Source organism: Mesoplodon mirus (genome assembly GCF_964341445.2).
Source record: "Mesoplodon mirus genome assembly, chromosome: 2".
In the NCBI taxonomy this organism is placed as follows: domain Eukaryota; kingdom Metazoa; phylum Chordata; class Mammalia; order Artiodactyla; family Ziphiidae; genus Mesoplodon; species Mesoplodon mirus.
In genome coordinates this window covers 219,418,172-219,434,243 of record NC_138977.1, presented here as the reverse complement: position 1 = coordinate 219,434,243, position 16,072 = coordinate 219,418,172, and the positions used below count along the sequence as shown (strand labels likewise).

Below are 16,072 nucleotides of genomic sequence, written 5' to 3'. Positions count from 1 at the left end.
TTGCTTACCTGGGAATATCTTCATTTCTCCTTAATTTTTGGAGACTAATTTTGCTGGACGTAGAATTCTTGATTCATAGGCTTGTTGTTTCAGCACTTTTAAGTCCTCCAACTGCCTTCTGGATTTTCTGAGGAGAAGTCAGTTTCCAGTGAGGGTTCTTTGTACACAGTGAGTCATTTTTCTCTTGTCCTTTCAAGATTCTCTCTTTGGCTTTTGACAGTTTAGCTGTAATGTGTCTACGTATGGATCTCTTTGAGTTTATCCTACTTGCAATTTATTGAGCTTCTTGGATGTGCAGATTAATGCACATTTGGGGGGAGTTTTCAAGACATTTGGTAAGTTTTTGACCATTATTTCTTTAAGTTTTTTTTCTGCCCCTTTCTCCTCTGTGGCACTCCCATGTATGTATGTGGTACACTTGATGGTGTCCCACAGGTCTTTGAGGCTCTGTTCAGTTTTCCTCATTCTTTTTGCTTTCTGTTCCACAGACCAGATAATTTTGGTCAGCCTATCTACAGATTTGCTGAATCTTTCTTCTGCCTTTCAAGTGAATTTTTAATTTAAGTTGTATTTTTCAACTTCAGAATTTCTGTTTGCTTTTTAAATAATTTCTTTTGCTTTACTGGTATTTTCTATTTGGTGAGACACCATTCTCATACTTAAAGTTCTTTATTCATGGTTTCCTTTAGTTCTTTGAATATATTTAAAATAGGTGATTTAAAGTCTTTGTGTAGTCATTCCAATATTTAAGTTTCCTCAAGGACTTCTTATTTTCCAATGAAGGGGGCTACACATTCTTGTCTCTTTGTATTTCTTTTCTACTTTTTGTATTGAAAACCAGGTGTTTTATGGATGATTTTTTTTTTAATCTAGTTACTTTATTTATCTTTGGCTGCGTTGGGTCTTTATTGCTGCATGCGGGCTTTTCTCTAGTTGCAGTGAGTGGGGGCTACTCTTCGTTGTGGTGCACAAGCTTCGCATTGGGTGGGTTCTCTTGTTGCGGAGCACGGGCTCTAGGTGTGCGGGCTTCAGTAGTTGTGGCTCGTGGGCTCTAGAGCACAGGCTCAGCAGTTGTGGCACACGGGCTTAGTTGCTCCGCGGCATGGGGGATCTTCCTGGACCAGGGCTCGAACCTGTGTTCCCTGCATTGGCAGGCGGATTCTTAACCACTATGCCACCAGGGAAGCCCAAAGCCAGGTGTTTTAAATAATATAATTTGGCAACTCTGCTCTGGCAGATTCTGCCCCCTCCCCGCCTGCCCCCCAGGGTTTGTTGTTGTTGCCCTTTGTTGTTTAGCCACTTTTCTGAACTGATTTTTAAAAGTCTGTATTCTTAGTTGTATGTGAGCACTGAAGTCTTGGCTCGGTTAGCTCAGTGGGCAGTGATTGGATAGAAATTTTATTTCCTTAGATGCCTGGAAGCAGTCTCCCAGTCTAAGCTAAGGGACTCTGTATCCATGTTGGGGCAATCCTTTAACACTCAGCCATGCAGTTTACAGCTGCCGCCTAGCCTTTGCCTTCTGCTTGCACAGAGCCTCAAGGTTGTTCAGTGGTGAGAGCTTATGGCCTGCCTGCTCAGGCTCAGATCTTCTGAGCATGTGCCCAGCCCTGTGCATGCTTGTGACCTGCTAAATTCCTGGTGGTTGGGGATAGATATACACACCCACACACACATATATGTGTGTGTCACTGTGTATATGTATATGTGTGTAGATGTATATATACGTGTGTATATATGTATATATACATATATATGCATATGTGTGTATATATATACATATGTGTGTGTTCCTCCCCCTCCAGATATCTCATTCCCCAGATTTTGTCTTTTTTTCTTTTTTCTTTCTTTTTTTTTTTTGGTTTGGTTGTTGTTGTTTTCCACAGTGACTTTTTATTTTTTTATACAGCAGGTTCTTATTAGTTATCCATTTTATACATGTTAGTGTATATATGTCAATCCCAATCTCCCAATTCATCACACCACCACCCTGCCACTTTCCCCCCTTGGTGTCCATACGTTTGTTCTCTACTTCTGTGTCTCAAATTCTGCCCTGCAAACCGGTTCATCTGTACCATTTTCTAGGTTCCACATATATGTGTTAATGTACAATATTTGTCTTTCTCTTTCTGACTTACTTCACTCTGTATGACAGTCTCTAGATGCATCCACGTCTCTACAAATGCCCCAATTTCGTTCCTTTTTATGGCTGAGTAATATTCCATTGTATATATGTACCACATCTTTATCCATTCATCTGTGGATTGGCATTTAGGTTGCTTCCATGTCCTGGCTATTGTAAATAGTGCTGCAGTCAACACTGGGGTGCATTTGTCTTTTTGAATTATGGTGTTCTCTGGGTATATGCCCAGTAGTGGGATTGCTGGGTCATATGGTAATTCTGTTTTTAGTGTTTTAAGGAACCTCCATACTGTTCTCCATAGTGGCTGTACCAGTTTGCATTCCCACCAACAGTGGAAGATGGTTCCCTTTTCTCCACACCCTCTCCAGCATTTTTCTTTGTAGATTTTCTGATGATGCCCATTCTAACTGGTGTGAGGTGATACCTCATTGTAGTTTTGATTTGCATTTCCCTAATAATTAGTGATGTTGAGCAGCTTTTCATGTGCTTCTTGGCCATCTGTATGTCTTCTTTGGAGAAATGTCTATTTAGGTCTTCTGCCCATTTCTGGATTGGGTTGTTTGTTTTTTTAATATTGAGCTGCATGAGGTGTTTATATATTTTGGAGATTAATCCTTTGTCTGTTGATTTGTTTGCAAATATTTTCTCCCATTCTGAGGGTTGTCTTTTCATCTTGTTTGTAGTTTCCTTTGCTGTGCAAAAGCTTTTAAGTTTCATTAGGTCCCATTTGTTTACTTTTGGTTTTTACTTCCATTACTCTAGGAGGTGGATGAGAAAAGATCTTGCTGTGATTTATGTCAAAGCGTGTTCTTCCTGTGTTTTCCTCTAAGATTTTTATGTTGTCCAGTCTTAGATTTAGGTCTTTAATCCATTTTGAGTTTATTTTTGTGTATGGTGTTAGGGAGGGTTCTAATTTCATTCTTTTACATGTACCTGTCCAGTTTTCCCAGCACCATGTATTGAAGAGACTGTCTTTTCTCCATTGTATCTCCTTGCCTCCTTTATCATAGATTAGTTGACCATAGGTGTGTGGGTTTGTCTCTGGGCTTTCTATCCTGTTCCATTGATCTATATTTCTGTTTTTGTGCCAGTACTGTATTGTCTTGATTACTGTAGCTTTGTAGTATAGTCTGAAGTCAGGGAGTCTGATTCCTCCAGCTCTGTTTTTTTCCCTCAAGACTGCTTTGGCTATTCGGGGTCTTTTGTGTCTCCGTGCAGATTTTAAGATTTTTTGCTCTAGTTCTGTAAAAAATGTCATTGGTAATTTGATAGGGATTGTACTGAATCTGTAGATGGCTTTGGGTAGTATAGTCGTTTTCACAACATTTATTCTTCCAATCCAAGAACATGGTATATCTCCCCATCTGTTGGTATCATCTTTAATTTCTTTCAACAGTGTCTTATAGTTTCCTGCATACAGGTCTTTTGTCTCCTTAGGTAGGTTTTTTCCTAGGTATTTTATTCTTTTTGTTGCAGTGGTAAATAGGAGTGTTCCCTTAATTTCTCTTTCAGATTTTTCATCATTAGTGTATAGGAATGCAAGAGATTTCTGTGCATTAATTTTGTATCCTGCAACTTTACCAAATTCATTGATTAGCTCTAGTAGTTTTCTAGTTTTCTGGTGGCATCTTTAGGATTCTCCATGTATAGTATCATGTCATCTGCAAACAGTGACACTTTTACTTCTTTACCAATTTGTATTTCTTTTTCTTCTCTGATTGTCGTGGCTAGGACTTCCAAAACTATGTTGAATAATAGTGGTGAGAGTGGAGATCCTTGTCTTGTTCCTGATCTCAGAGGAAATGCTTTCAGTTTTTCACCATTGAGAATGATGTTTGCTGTGGGTTTCTCATATATGGCCTTTATTATATTGAGGTAGATTCCCTCTATGCCCACTTTCTGGAGAGTTTTTATCATAAATGGGTGTTGAATTTTGTCAAAAGCTGGTTTGGTGGTGCTGAATTCTCTTAGCTTCTGCTTGTCTGTAAAGCTTTAGATTTCTCCATTGAATCTGAATGAGATCCTTGCCAGGTAGAGTAATCTTGGTTGTAGGTTCTTCCCTTTCATCACTTTAAGTATATCATGCCACTCCCTTCTGGCTTGTAGAGTTTCTGCTGACAAATCAGCTGTTAACCTTATGAGAGTTCCCTTGTATGTTATGTGTCATTTTTCCCTTGCTGCTATCAATAATTTTTCTTTCTCTTTAATTTTTGCCAGTTTGATTACTATGCGTCTCGGCGTGTTTCTCCTTGGGTTTATCCTGCCTGGGACTCTGTGCTTTCTGGACTTGGGTGGCTATTTCCTTTCCCACGTTAGGGAAGTTTTTGACTATAATCTCTTCAAGTATTTTCTCTGGTCCTTTCCCTTCTCCTGGGACCCCTATAATGCAAATGTTGTTGCGTTTAATGTTGTCCCAGAGGTCTCTTAGGCTGTCTTCATTTCTTTTCAGTCTTTTTTCTTTATTCTGTTCCACAGTAGTGAATTCCACCATTCTGTCTTCCAGGTCACTTATCCGTTATTCTGCCTCAGTTATTCTGCTATTGATTCCTTCTAGTGTAGTTTTCATTTCAGTTATTGTATTGTTCATCTCTGTTTGTTTGTTCTTTAATTCTGCTAGGTCTTTGTTAAACATTTCTTGCATCTTCTCGATGTTTCCTCCATTCTTTTTCTGAGGTCCTCGATCATCTTTACTGTCATTATTCTGAATTCTTTTTCTGCAGCGTTGCCTGTCTCCACTTCATTTAGTTGTTTTTCTGCGGTTTTATCTTTTTCCTTCATCTGGTACATAGCCCTCTGCCTTTTCATCTTGTCTATCTTTCTGTGAATGTGGTTTTTGTTCCACAGGCTGCAGGATTGTAGTTCGTCTTGCATCTGCTGTCTGCCCTCTGGTGGATGAGGCTATCTAAGAGGCTTGTGCAAGTTTCCTGATGGGAGGGAGTGGGGGTGGGTAGAGCTGGCTGTTGCTCTGGTGGGCAGAGCTCAGTGAAACTTTAATCCACTTGTCTGCTTCTGGGTGTGCCTGGGTTCCCTCCCTGTTGGTTGTTTGGCCTGAGGCAACCCAGCACTGGAGCCTACCAGGGCTCTTTGGTGGGGCTAATGGCGGACTCTGGGAGGGCTCACGCCAAGGAGTACTTCCCAGAACTTCTGCTGCCAGTGTCCTTGTCCCCGAGGTGAGCCACAGCCACCCCCCCACCTCTGCAGGAGGCCCTCCAACACTAGCAGGTAGGTCTGGTTCAGTCTCCCCTGGGGTCACTGCTCCTTCCCCTGGGTCCTGATGTGCACACACACTACTTTGTGTGTGCCCTCCAAGAGTGGAGTCTCCGTTTCCCCCAGTCCTGTTGTAGTCCTGCAATCAAATCCCACTAACCTTCAAAGTCTGATTCTCTGGGAATTCCTCCTCCCGTTCCCGAACCCCCAGGTTGGGAAGCCTGACATGGGGCTCAGAACCTTTACTCCAGTGGGTGGACTTCTGTTGTATAATTGTTCTCCAGTTTGTGAGTCACCCATCCAGTGGTTACGGGATTTGATTTTATTGGGATTGTGCCCCTCCTACCGTCTCACTGTAGCTTCTCCTTTGTCTTTGGATGTGGGGTATCGTTTTTGGTGAGTGCCGGTGTCTTCCTGTCGATGATTGTTCAGTTAGTTGTGATTCTGGTGTTCTCGCAAGAGGGAGTGAGTGCATGTCCATCTACTCCGCCGTCTTGAACCAATCTCTCTCATTCCCTAGATTTTCTTTTTAATGGTTTTGGTTAGCCTGCTGTTTGCTCCAGCTGTTACCCAATGTCTGGGATGGCTAAGATGATCAGTAGTTGCTTCTGATTGCTTTTGATAAACTCTCTGGGGGAATAGGCTATTCACAGTGGGCAAGTGCCAAGTCAGGTTAAATAAAGACAGGCTTGCAAATGGATTCCTCCTGGGAACCACCAGACAGTCAAATAAGAACAGTTTTCTGGGAATGGTGATTTGACAGAGCTCCAGCCCCACAGCCCTCTCCAGTGGTTGCCAGGCTGTCTGTTTTCAGGGCTGCTTGGAGGTGGGTAGAGGAATAGGGCAAATTTAAATGCCTCAATGCTCACTGTTCTTCCTATCTTTCTTGAAAAAATGCTCCCCGAATTGTTTCAAGCATCTGGTTAATGTTTAGAGTTTTGAAGAAGCTGATTTTGATCATTTTGCCAGTGTTCTTGTTCCCTTTAATGGTGGTGAGGATTTTCAGAGGTCCTTACTTGGCGGTTTTTGCTGACGTCTCTCTTCCCTGTGTTTAAAGGCATCATGTTTGCTATGCAAGTTGCTGGCTTTTATCTGTTTGCCTGGTGTTCTCAAATGAATCTTGAGTTTTGTTAACTTTGTTTAGAGTACTTTCCTCAGTGGTATAACTTATGTGTAAAGTTTGGTTTTCAGGCCTTTTACCCATATTACCTCATTTGTCTAAGATGCAGGGTGACTTCCTCATTTTCACATCAGGCAAGGCACCATGTTACCTTCCTTTTCCCTACAAAATGCAAATGTCGTTTCCTCATACGGACTAATTTTAAAGTTCATTTACTGTTTTGATAAAGGCAGTTGAAGATGATTTTGTGGAGATGCGCAAGAACGATCCTCAGAGCATCACTGCCGACGATCTCCACCAGTTGCTCATTGTAGCTCGGTGAGTGTACATGTCCACGATTGCCTTTTCAGTGAGCTGTAGATAAATCTGCTTATTTAGGATAACTGAGGCAGACTTATAAAAATGGAAATGAACTTTTTCCTTCTAAAAATCCCTTGTGAAATGACTCATTGAGGGGGAATCAGTGGCCAGGGATCACCTCCGTGGACCAGGCACGCTCCCTGTTCTCCACACACTTCAAAGAGGGAATCACTCTCCAAATATGACTCTTCAGGTGTTCCTTTGTAGAAGTCTAACTTGGTTGTTGAGTTCTGTAGTTACCAGATGTTCTTGTCTTCCACAACAGTATTAAAAAAAAAAACTTAGGGGCTTCCCTGGTGGCGCAGTGGTTAAGAGTCCGCCTGCCGATGCAGGGGACACGGGTTTGTGCCCCGGTCCAGGAAAATCCCACATGCCGCGGAGCGGCTGGGCCCGTGAGCCATGGCCGCTGAGCCTGCGTGTCCGGAGCCTGTGCTCCGCAACGGGAGCGGCCGCCAACAGTGAGAGGCCCGCGTACCGCAAAAAAAAAAAAAAAAAAAAAAACTTAAAAACCAGTAGGTTTTTAAAAAAAAAAAAAAGTCATTATTCTAGATCTAGACTTAAATTTGTTTGTATTTCAAACCAGGTTTCTGTCTCTCAGTGCTGGTCAGACAACACTGTCAAGAGAACGATGGCTAAGAGCAAAGCAGCTGGAGTCTCTAAGGAGAACCAGGCTTCAGCAGCAGAAATGTGTGAATGGAAATGAACTGTGAAGGTACTGACATCTATGAAAGAGTAATGGGCAAATTGTAGCCACATTATTGTAAAATTCAAATATCATTTATACCACACTGTTTTGTAGATAATTTGTATCAAAAAAAAAACAATGTCTTTTCCTGAAATCACACCCGGTAACATCTAAAGTTTATATAATATTCAGTAAGGGCTTTTTCCTTACTGATTTTATGGAGCTTTTGAAGTTTGTTTTATAATTATATAAATTAGTAATGTACAAAAATGTATTTGATATTAAAAGTTTAATATTGATAATGTTGCTGATTATACCATTTCCTTAGTTTCCTTAGCTTCAGCTAAGTCATAGGCCAGACTCTGTTGAAATGCTAACATCAACATCATTTGAAGAAAATTGTTGCAATTCCAAAGTCAGAGCAATTGTTCACTTCAGATTTTTATGTCTTTCCAATGCACAGTGGCTGTGTGTACAGTGGTCCAGGTTTGGGGAGTGGAGCATACTTGCCATAATTCACATGATCCTGTGAAATTCTGTAATATCATTTCCCAGACATCTAACCACAGCTTTCTTCCATTTAACAGTTGTTAACAACATGCAAAACAAGTCTTTAAATGGCAGTGGTTCCCAGACTTTTTGGGTTTCATGGACCAGTAATACTTCCAAAAATTGTGGGGATTGACAGAGTTGCCAATTTATTTTGCCAAGTAATCTGAAAGAAGTCACTGTATTCTCTCTTTTTTTTTTTTCATAAAAGGACAATCTCAGAACAAGAGATGGTCCTTTAAATGGAATAAATGTAGCTTTTTGAAAAAACACTACATTGTCCTTATTTTTCTCATTTCACTCCAGTGCATTTGGGAACCACTGTTTTATGGACTCGCTTAAGGGAATGCTGTCTGCCCTGTGAAGTTGTTTTGCCCAAATAGGAAGAGGACAAAATTTATTTAACTTTTTAAAAAATGCCTTCTTTAGAAAAAAATGGTTTTTAATTCTTTTCCTTAATAAATATCATTTAGTTGCTGTGATTACATTGGATTTTGCACTTTTTATATAAATTTATCAGTTAGTTCCAGATGTATTAGATGAACTAATATTATCTGCTAGTCCAGGAATGCCCTGATACAACTGTATGTAGGTAGGTTTTCCCCAAATTACAGTTTTAATACAGATTTTCAAAGGAATAAAAATACTATCCATAGCTAGAAAGTGAATTGATACAGTATAGTAGTATAAGTGGCATCAAGAATCTTTGGAAAGGTTAGAACATTACTTTTAAGCTATCACTGGTTATATATAAAGATTAGTTTCTTTTAGTTAGTAACTTACTTAGTCGGAAACATTAGGGATCAGTTAAATGATGACTTAAATTCTGCATCCCCCTGGCCCCCCAAGGCCTAAAGTGATATTGCTAACCAAGAAAACAGGGTCAGCCTTGAAAATGGAATTTATTATGCCTCATGAACTGAAGTGAACATTACTAGTTGTTTAACTTTTCCTAAACTCAAATCTATTTTTATAAACTAATGTAAATAATCTGTTTATATTTAGAATTCTAACTGGTTTTCATTTTTATAACTGGTAGACTAGACCTTCCTTAAACTTTTAGAAATAAAATGAAGGCTCAACTGGATTTGTGGGAATAAAATTCAAGAGTAGCTGAGTTCCTGTGTGTTTACTGTGCCAGTGTGAATCGTACTTTACCAAAGAGAAGTACGTCATTTGCTTGGTCTTACAGAGAAGTCCCCCTGAAAGGAAAACCCCCTTTCAGATAAATAAAACTTCCTAAATTACTAGTACTTTGGGCTGTTTTTCATGAATTATGAGACTCACCCCATGTGATCTCCTGTGTGGAAAACCATTACCAGAGGTAAACTTCAGTATGAGAGCTGGTGCAGCATAGCGTCCTCCCTCTGAAGTCCCACTCAGGTAAGAGATTAGTACTCTGGGCTTCAGAAATCCTTTTCTCCTTGGACAGTGAAGTTTGTTGTTCCAATGCAGTGTTAATCCTATTTGAAGCACCGGGAAACTGAACAGACATCTATATATTATCACCTTGATTGAAATTAATTTAGTTTTAATTTTAATTCCTTAATTTTAGTTTTCAAAAATCTCTTTGGAACTACTTTCTTTGGAGCTTAAAACACATACTTTTTATCACCTGACCTTGACTATTTTTCTCTCATGTTGTAGGACATCTAATAGTTTCAAGAAAAGGTGGTAAGAGAAAAAAGCATTCAGTTTCGATGTTTGGTTTTTAAAATTTGATGGTTTGTGATCCATTTCATCATTTTTAAAGTCATGAAAACACTTCAAATGAGTAAAGTATTATTAGGAAAGGCTGGGACCAAGTGTTCAGTTATGGCAAACTTACCTTGCTTCCAAATTCTTTAGTCTGACATAAAATACCAAACCTTTATCTTCAAAATATTATTCAAGGAATTCTCATAGACATTGTCACTTTAAATTATGATGATATTTTATTTTAAATAGTCACAACATCTGACACTTCAAAAAAGATACCACTGATAAATAACAAAAGTGGAAATATCAAAGATACAACAGACATAATGTTTAGCTGAGAATCATTTCAACAGAGTAAGGCTCTAAAGATATCAGACAAACCAGTACTTGTTTGGAATAAGGTGTGCAACTTTCTTACTGTATAGGCTTGCAGACAAGGCCCTGGTTCCATGTGGTCAAGGTTACAGTCATAAAACCTAAAGTTTCAGCACAGTTGTGCTTCAGACTAAACTTTCAATAGTTGTGCTCGTCTACACAGGATGTTACGGACTGCCCCCTGCAAAAAATTACAACTTGAAAGACTTCTTTCAAACATTACCAGTATCCAATATGTATACAAATTAATAGGTGCTGGTGTTCACATCTGACAGCTCAGGTTTTATGACTGACAAGTCTTAATGCTCCTAGATTTTGGGGTGTACAAGGTAGCAGTATTTTAAATTTAGGTACAATGTGGGGAAAATTAGGATCAAATGGGCATTCATTTCTTGACTGTAGCGCCATTAGCCCTCAATTAACTCTTTATAGGGAATGGTTAAGCCATCAAAAACTTAAACCAACAGTTTTTATATTAAAATGCTTCGCCATACTAGTAACACTTTGAAGTCACTAAAAACTAAGTATTTACCTTGTAGAGGAAGCACACAGAAATGAACTGACAAACAGAAAAACAAGTTATGAAAAATGCTAATCACCTAAATGGATCCATGTCCACCGTTTGTGTCTACTTCATACATTCTACCCACCCACCCCACTCCAAAAAAGGTTCAGGTTGTAACGTCCCAAAGTAATCTATTCCTGAATTACTTTTAAAGAGACAAACTGCTCTGTAGTGTATAAGCTACTTAGGTCTACACATTCTAGGATGATGCACTTCCACTGTCCTAGCTCTCAAATTTGGAAATCTGCTCAGGTTCAGTCTCCTTCTAAAACCTTTCCAAAATAAGCATGATTAGAATTTGTGATCCCTAGATTCAAAGACAGTACAGGTTATATGACACCTTCTTTTTGGATTAAATAAAAGCCACAGGATTCTGTGTGGCTAAAAACTAAATCTGAATTATTCGTGTCTGGCATTGAGTAAACATATTTTTAAGTTCATTCTGCTGGACTTCATTAATTCCTTCAGGTTCTGCAGGGCTCTTCTGAACCTTTGCCACTGCAAAGCTTATCCCCTGGGTTAATCCAGCTTGGGTAATATTAGCAACCTGGACCATGGAACTTCGAATCTTTGCAAAGGGAGAGACCGCTCTGCTGCTACAGCTCTCTGAAGGAGAAGGAGTTACGTGAAGCCCTCTCTCAAGTTCAAGTGTGCCAGATTCGGAGCCGGGGGTCTTTTGAGATACGACTGAATGCACTGGTTCAACTGACAAAAGCTGTGGGCCTGCTGCAGAAAAAGACACATCTAACTGAGATGGTCGAGAAGGTATCTGTTCCGCTGATTCAAATTGAGTTTCTTCGTTAGAAACTTGATTGGTCATTTGATTTCCTTCCTCACTAGCCTGCTGAGAAACAGACCTGATTTCCGATAGCTGGGTCATTTTGTTTCGTGCATCTTGAACAAATCTGTGGCAATAAATATCCACGGGCTTGGCAAAGCCAGTCAAGGTGTGTATGTTGTCAGCAGAAGGACTTCTCTTCAAAGAAGACTCACAGCCTTTTCCAAGCCCACTTTCATGAGCAAGAGTAACCTCTGAAGGAACATGAATGCTAATTTCAGTGCTGCTAATAGACTGGGATCGACTGCCTAACTGAGGTCTTGAAGCAATAATACCACAACTAGGAAGAACATAGTCCACTGGCCCTACATTCTCTAAAGAGTTAGCTAGCTGCCTGTCTTCATCAGACTTGGAATTTGTAAGGAATTCATCAGAGTGGTATGAGTCATTATCTGAAGACATTTCCCCATCTGACTCTGCCTGGGCTTTATTGTCCATCACACTAGTGTTTTCCATGGTTTCAAGACTACTATCTGATTTCCAAAGATTTACTTTTAAGTTTGGTTTTAGAAAGTTAACTTTCATTTCAGGTTTTGTAAAGTTTCCTAGCTTTCGTAGATTGCCAATATTTACATTGGATTTGGTCTGTTTCACTTTTTGATTTAGAGATGAAAATTTGCTCATTAAAAATTTTTTTCCCTGGGCCAAAGAGCCTTGATTTTGAGATCTGATGCCGATGATGTCTTCATGAGGTTTGCTGCTCTTCCTACAAATTAGAAAAGAAAAAAGTTAATTTCCCATGGAATCCAATTATTAATGTAAGTGAAAACTCTTATTTAAATTGGCCCCAATTTCTTAAAAACAGTACACTGCTAAATGATAAACCCAGATAACCCCTTGGACTTGATGCAAGAACATTAATGTCCAATACAAATGTGAGCTATATACAATTTTACATACAAAATATTGTCATTTCAACATATAATCAGTATTAAGAGATGATTAATCAGATATCTTAATCTTTCTTAAACTAAGTCTTTGGAACAGCCAATGCATAGTATTTTATATTTTACAACAGGGCAGCAGAAGCCTTTGTAAGTGACATTGACGAGTCACCCCCAGGCACCGAATGGAATGGGTGGCCTGGCTGTGTGACTTTAACCCCAAGTTCAGCAAGCAGGCCACAGACATCTCCCGCACGTGCTCTCATCTTTCTCAAGCAGGCCACCTGGTGCACTGAAGAACCACCCTGTGGAAACACTACATCTGCAATACTTTAATCCTACTTAATGAAGCGCTTCACAGTAATTAGATGAATTATGTTGAGTTCTTTGGCATTCAGGGAGGAGAGGGAGGTAATGGAGGAGGGGAGGGAGGCTTCCTAACAGTAGCCTCAACCTCTGCTTTTGCATTATTCTGAGAATAAATGTTTCCAGAAAAACCCCACACCCAAAATTTAGACTAGTCCCATTTCAAAGGCTCCACAGCCATATGTGGTGACTGACTACAATTTGGGGCAGCACAGATAGACCACATCAACAATCTAAACCACCAGCAAAGGCAACACTAACTATAGACAGGTATCTACAGCATCTTAACTAAAGTGTCTACACATTCCAATTTTGCTGAATTCAGGTAGAGCGGGGAGGGGAAAGAATGCCGTTCCCTTATGTTTCCTGTGGGCTACCTGGATTTAGTTTAGAAGACTTGGGACATTTAACATAACTGCACTTAGTGTTTTCTTCTCTGGCATCCCTCATGGCTGCTGTAAATAAGAAAAAAGTCAGTGCTATTTACCACACGTCTTAGTACACTGGTTCCACACTTGGTCATGCAGGATCACTGGTCATGAGAATATTTCATAAAAATTATGATGTTAAAGAGCTACTTACTAATAGTAGCTCTTTAGAGATTCTATAAAATTTAAATAATCTCATTCAATTAAAAAAAAGAGCTACTGAAATAATTATTTCTAACAGAAGACAATTTTCCTCTAGATGACCAAATGACTCTCTTTTCTAGTGGAATGTGGACTTTAAAACCTGCTCATTAGATGGAAACCCCACAGATTTTAAATGTAAAATAATCTGTTTACAGGCATTCTTTTCCAAAATTCAAAAACCTAGTGTTCAAAACATACTGGCTGGTTATTTTCTCTAAAAAGTTATTTAAATTTGAATGTTCCCTCTCTTAAGGGTATATTTAAGCGTTTCAAAATATATCACTTGTGGCCATAATTTATTTCATTTATTATTATTATTACTATTTTGGCCACACTGAGCGGCATCCAGGATCTTAGATCCCTGACCAGGGATAGAACCAGCAGCCCCTTGCAGTGGAGGCACGGAGTTTTTCTTAACCACTGGATCGCCAGGGAAGTCCCATGGCGATAATTTAAACAAAATTATTACTTTCTGATCCACGAAGATATGATACTTCTCCCTCTAAATACCGGCACAGTATCATAATGTGATTTCTCTCCCTTTTGCAAATACTTTAAAAGAAGTAAAACTTTAATTTTCTCTGAAGAATAAAGACATTACTATCCAAAATAGTACACTTACCTCTCAAGCTTTTTCTCTATTATAGGCACATCTGATCCCATGGCTTGCTTGGTGATCTGCAGCATCTCTGCAATGCACTGAAGGGTATCTGAAACCCAAATATAGTTGCTTGCCAGTTTCTCCAAAAACATATTTAAAAATTAGCAGTTCTCAGAACTCCAAATGAAATTTGTAATCTTGTAATTAGATACAAATTTGTTATAATTTACAGAAAAATGCTACTTGTTCATCACTCCCCTAATTCAAAATGTTCTAAACTTTTAACAGAAGACTAAAGAACAAAAGAACCAAATCAATTGGAATTAAAAGTTTATTCTGAAACCCTCATCTGTCCAAATACTGCTAGATGCTGAGGCAACAGCCGTGAACAAGACAGGTGTTGTCTCTGACTACACTATCCATGAGAGGCGTATGTGGTAGGAAAAGCCATGACACCCATAAGGCCAAACACACTGAGAATTCCCATAATAAGATTCCCTTGCCCCAGACTACATCATCAGTTCAAATAATGTCCCTGCATTGCTGGGAACAAAGCTGCTATTTCACGATCTCAAATCACAAAGCTATTTTCCTGGATCATTCAGTTGGTACTGGGTATGTACAGTCCCCGAGTCCACTTGGGCTTATAAGAGCAGAGAAAAAGTTATCACTGAATACTTTCATCTCTCCGTTACCTTTTCCATCCTCTTCTGGGTTGCGCATTACAGCCCTCAAGGTGTGGAAATAGCCACTTGCTTCTTTATATCTGTAGTGCAGTCGCATGCAGGAGAACTTTGCCTTACCAAAAAGAGTGGGTTCAGGACCTAAAGACCCAAAAGAATACATGTAAATCTTTCACATAACATTCACTTTCTTCTGTATCTTCAAAAGACTGACAAACATTCATCAATTATTTAGCACTTTTTTCTTCATAATCTAAATGAGAGCTCATGCTTATGATTTGGTTTCATGAGATTATAAATAAAAATTCTTCAGTCTCAAATATTTAAACTGTCTCTATCCCAGGGTTAATCTTCACAAGGCAAGTAATGAAAGAAATATAGTTATTATTAGACTATATCCATCACTAATCTCTCAAAATCAGAAGGGAATCCTAAGAAATGGACTACTTAGACTATCCCCTTCTGATTCTAATAAGATGTTATACCACGTGCTTAAATAATGACCCACTCTTAGAAGAAACAGTATTTGCTTTCTATGACTTGGTTAGTATGTTAAAATTTACCTATTTCAATTTTTTCCAGGTCTTCTAGACTTAGTCGTTGATACTGGTTTACTTTGTCAACTTCATCATCATAACTAGACAAAGGGAAAGAGAGTAAGAAGAGGATTAAAATCAAAAGCGTATTTGGCTTGTCAGCTGAGGTATAATAGCAGCAACTACTATGCAGTTAAAATCTTCCACAGTACAATACATTCTGGGGTAAAGAGTTAAACGAAAATATTTTAAAAACTAGATGAGATGAGTACTGTGTATATACACACACACACACACACACACACACACACAAATATATAGTTCAGCACCTAAAGGAAAATCAGTTTATACATCTTACACTAAAAGAAATCAAAACAACACACCTAAATCTTAACCTAAAAGGAGAGAAAAACATACATATACTGAAGCTATGTATTCCTGATACAGCAGATAAATCTGATATCCAAAATCAAGAATAAGAAATCCATATGATCAGTGCCAATAGGCATCTGGGCCAATGACTGAAAAGTGACAGTTCACGCAAGGCCAAAAAGAAAGTGAATATGTATTTGAAAAACATAAACCTCAATTCTGGTGAGGCTGTGAGGAAGCACTTGTATTTCTGCTAGTGGCATTGTTAACTGGTAGTCTTTCTGGAGATCAATCTTGCAAGAAGGCACAAAAGTCATACAAGTCATCATACCCTTATAATCAGAGAAGTGCATGTGCACACACACTTATCTGCACACACACAGCTGTATTATTCGTAATAGCAAAAAAGATGGGGTATTTTAATGCCTAACAGTGGGGACACGTTTAACTAAGGTATAGTA

General features: G+C 39.0%; 2 protein-coding genes across 3 annotated transcripts in view; one reads left to right on the top strand and one right to left on the bottom strand.

The window, feature by feature from the left end:
• Positions 1–9,314, top strand: part of MCMBP (minichromosome maintenance complex binding protein) — a 63,600-nt gene extending 54,286 nt beyond the window's left edge. For both annotated transcript variants that reach the window (XM_082601718.1, XM_082601717.1), the window contains exons 15-16: positions 6,697–6,785; positions 7,411–9,314. In XM_082601718.1, the coding sequence (XP_082457844.1) occupies positions 6,697–6,785; positions 7,411–7,537 (216 nt within the window). In that variant the 3' untranslated portion in view covers positions 7,538–9,314. The remainder of the gene's footprint in view (positions 1–6,696; positions 6,786–7,410) is intronic.
• Positions 9,315–9,976: 662 nt separating this feature from the next.
• INPP5F (inositol polyphosphate-5-phosphatase F) overlaps positions 9,977–16,072 on the bottom strand; it is a 97,607-nt gene continuing 91,511 nt past the window's right edge. The window contains exons 17-20 of the mRNA XM_082601673.1: positions 15,267–15,340; positions 14,716–14,844; positions 14,042–14,129; positions 9,977–12,243 (exon numbers count right to left, since the gene is read on the bottom strand). Coding sequence (XP_082457799.1) covers positions 11,088–12,243; positions 14,042–14,129; positions 14,716–14,844; positions 15,267–15,340 — 1,447 coding nt within the window. The 3' untranslated portion in view covers positions 9,977–11,087. The remainder of the gene's footprint in view (positions 12,244–14,041; positions 14,130–14,715; positions 14,845–15,266; positions 15,341–16,072) is intronic.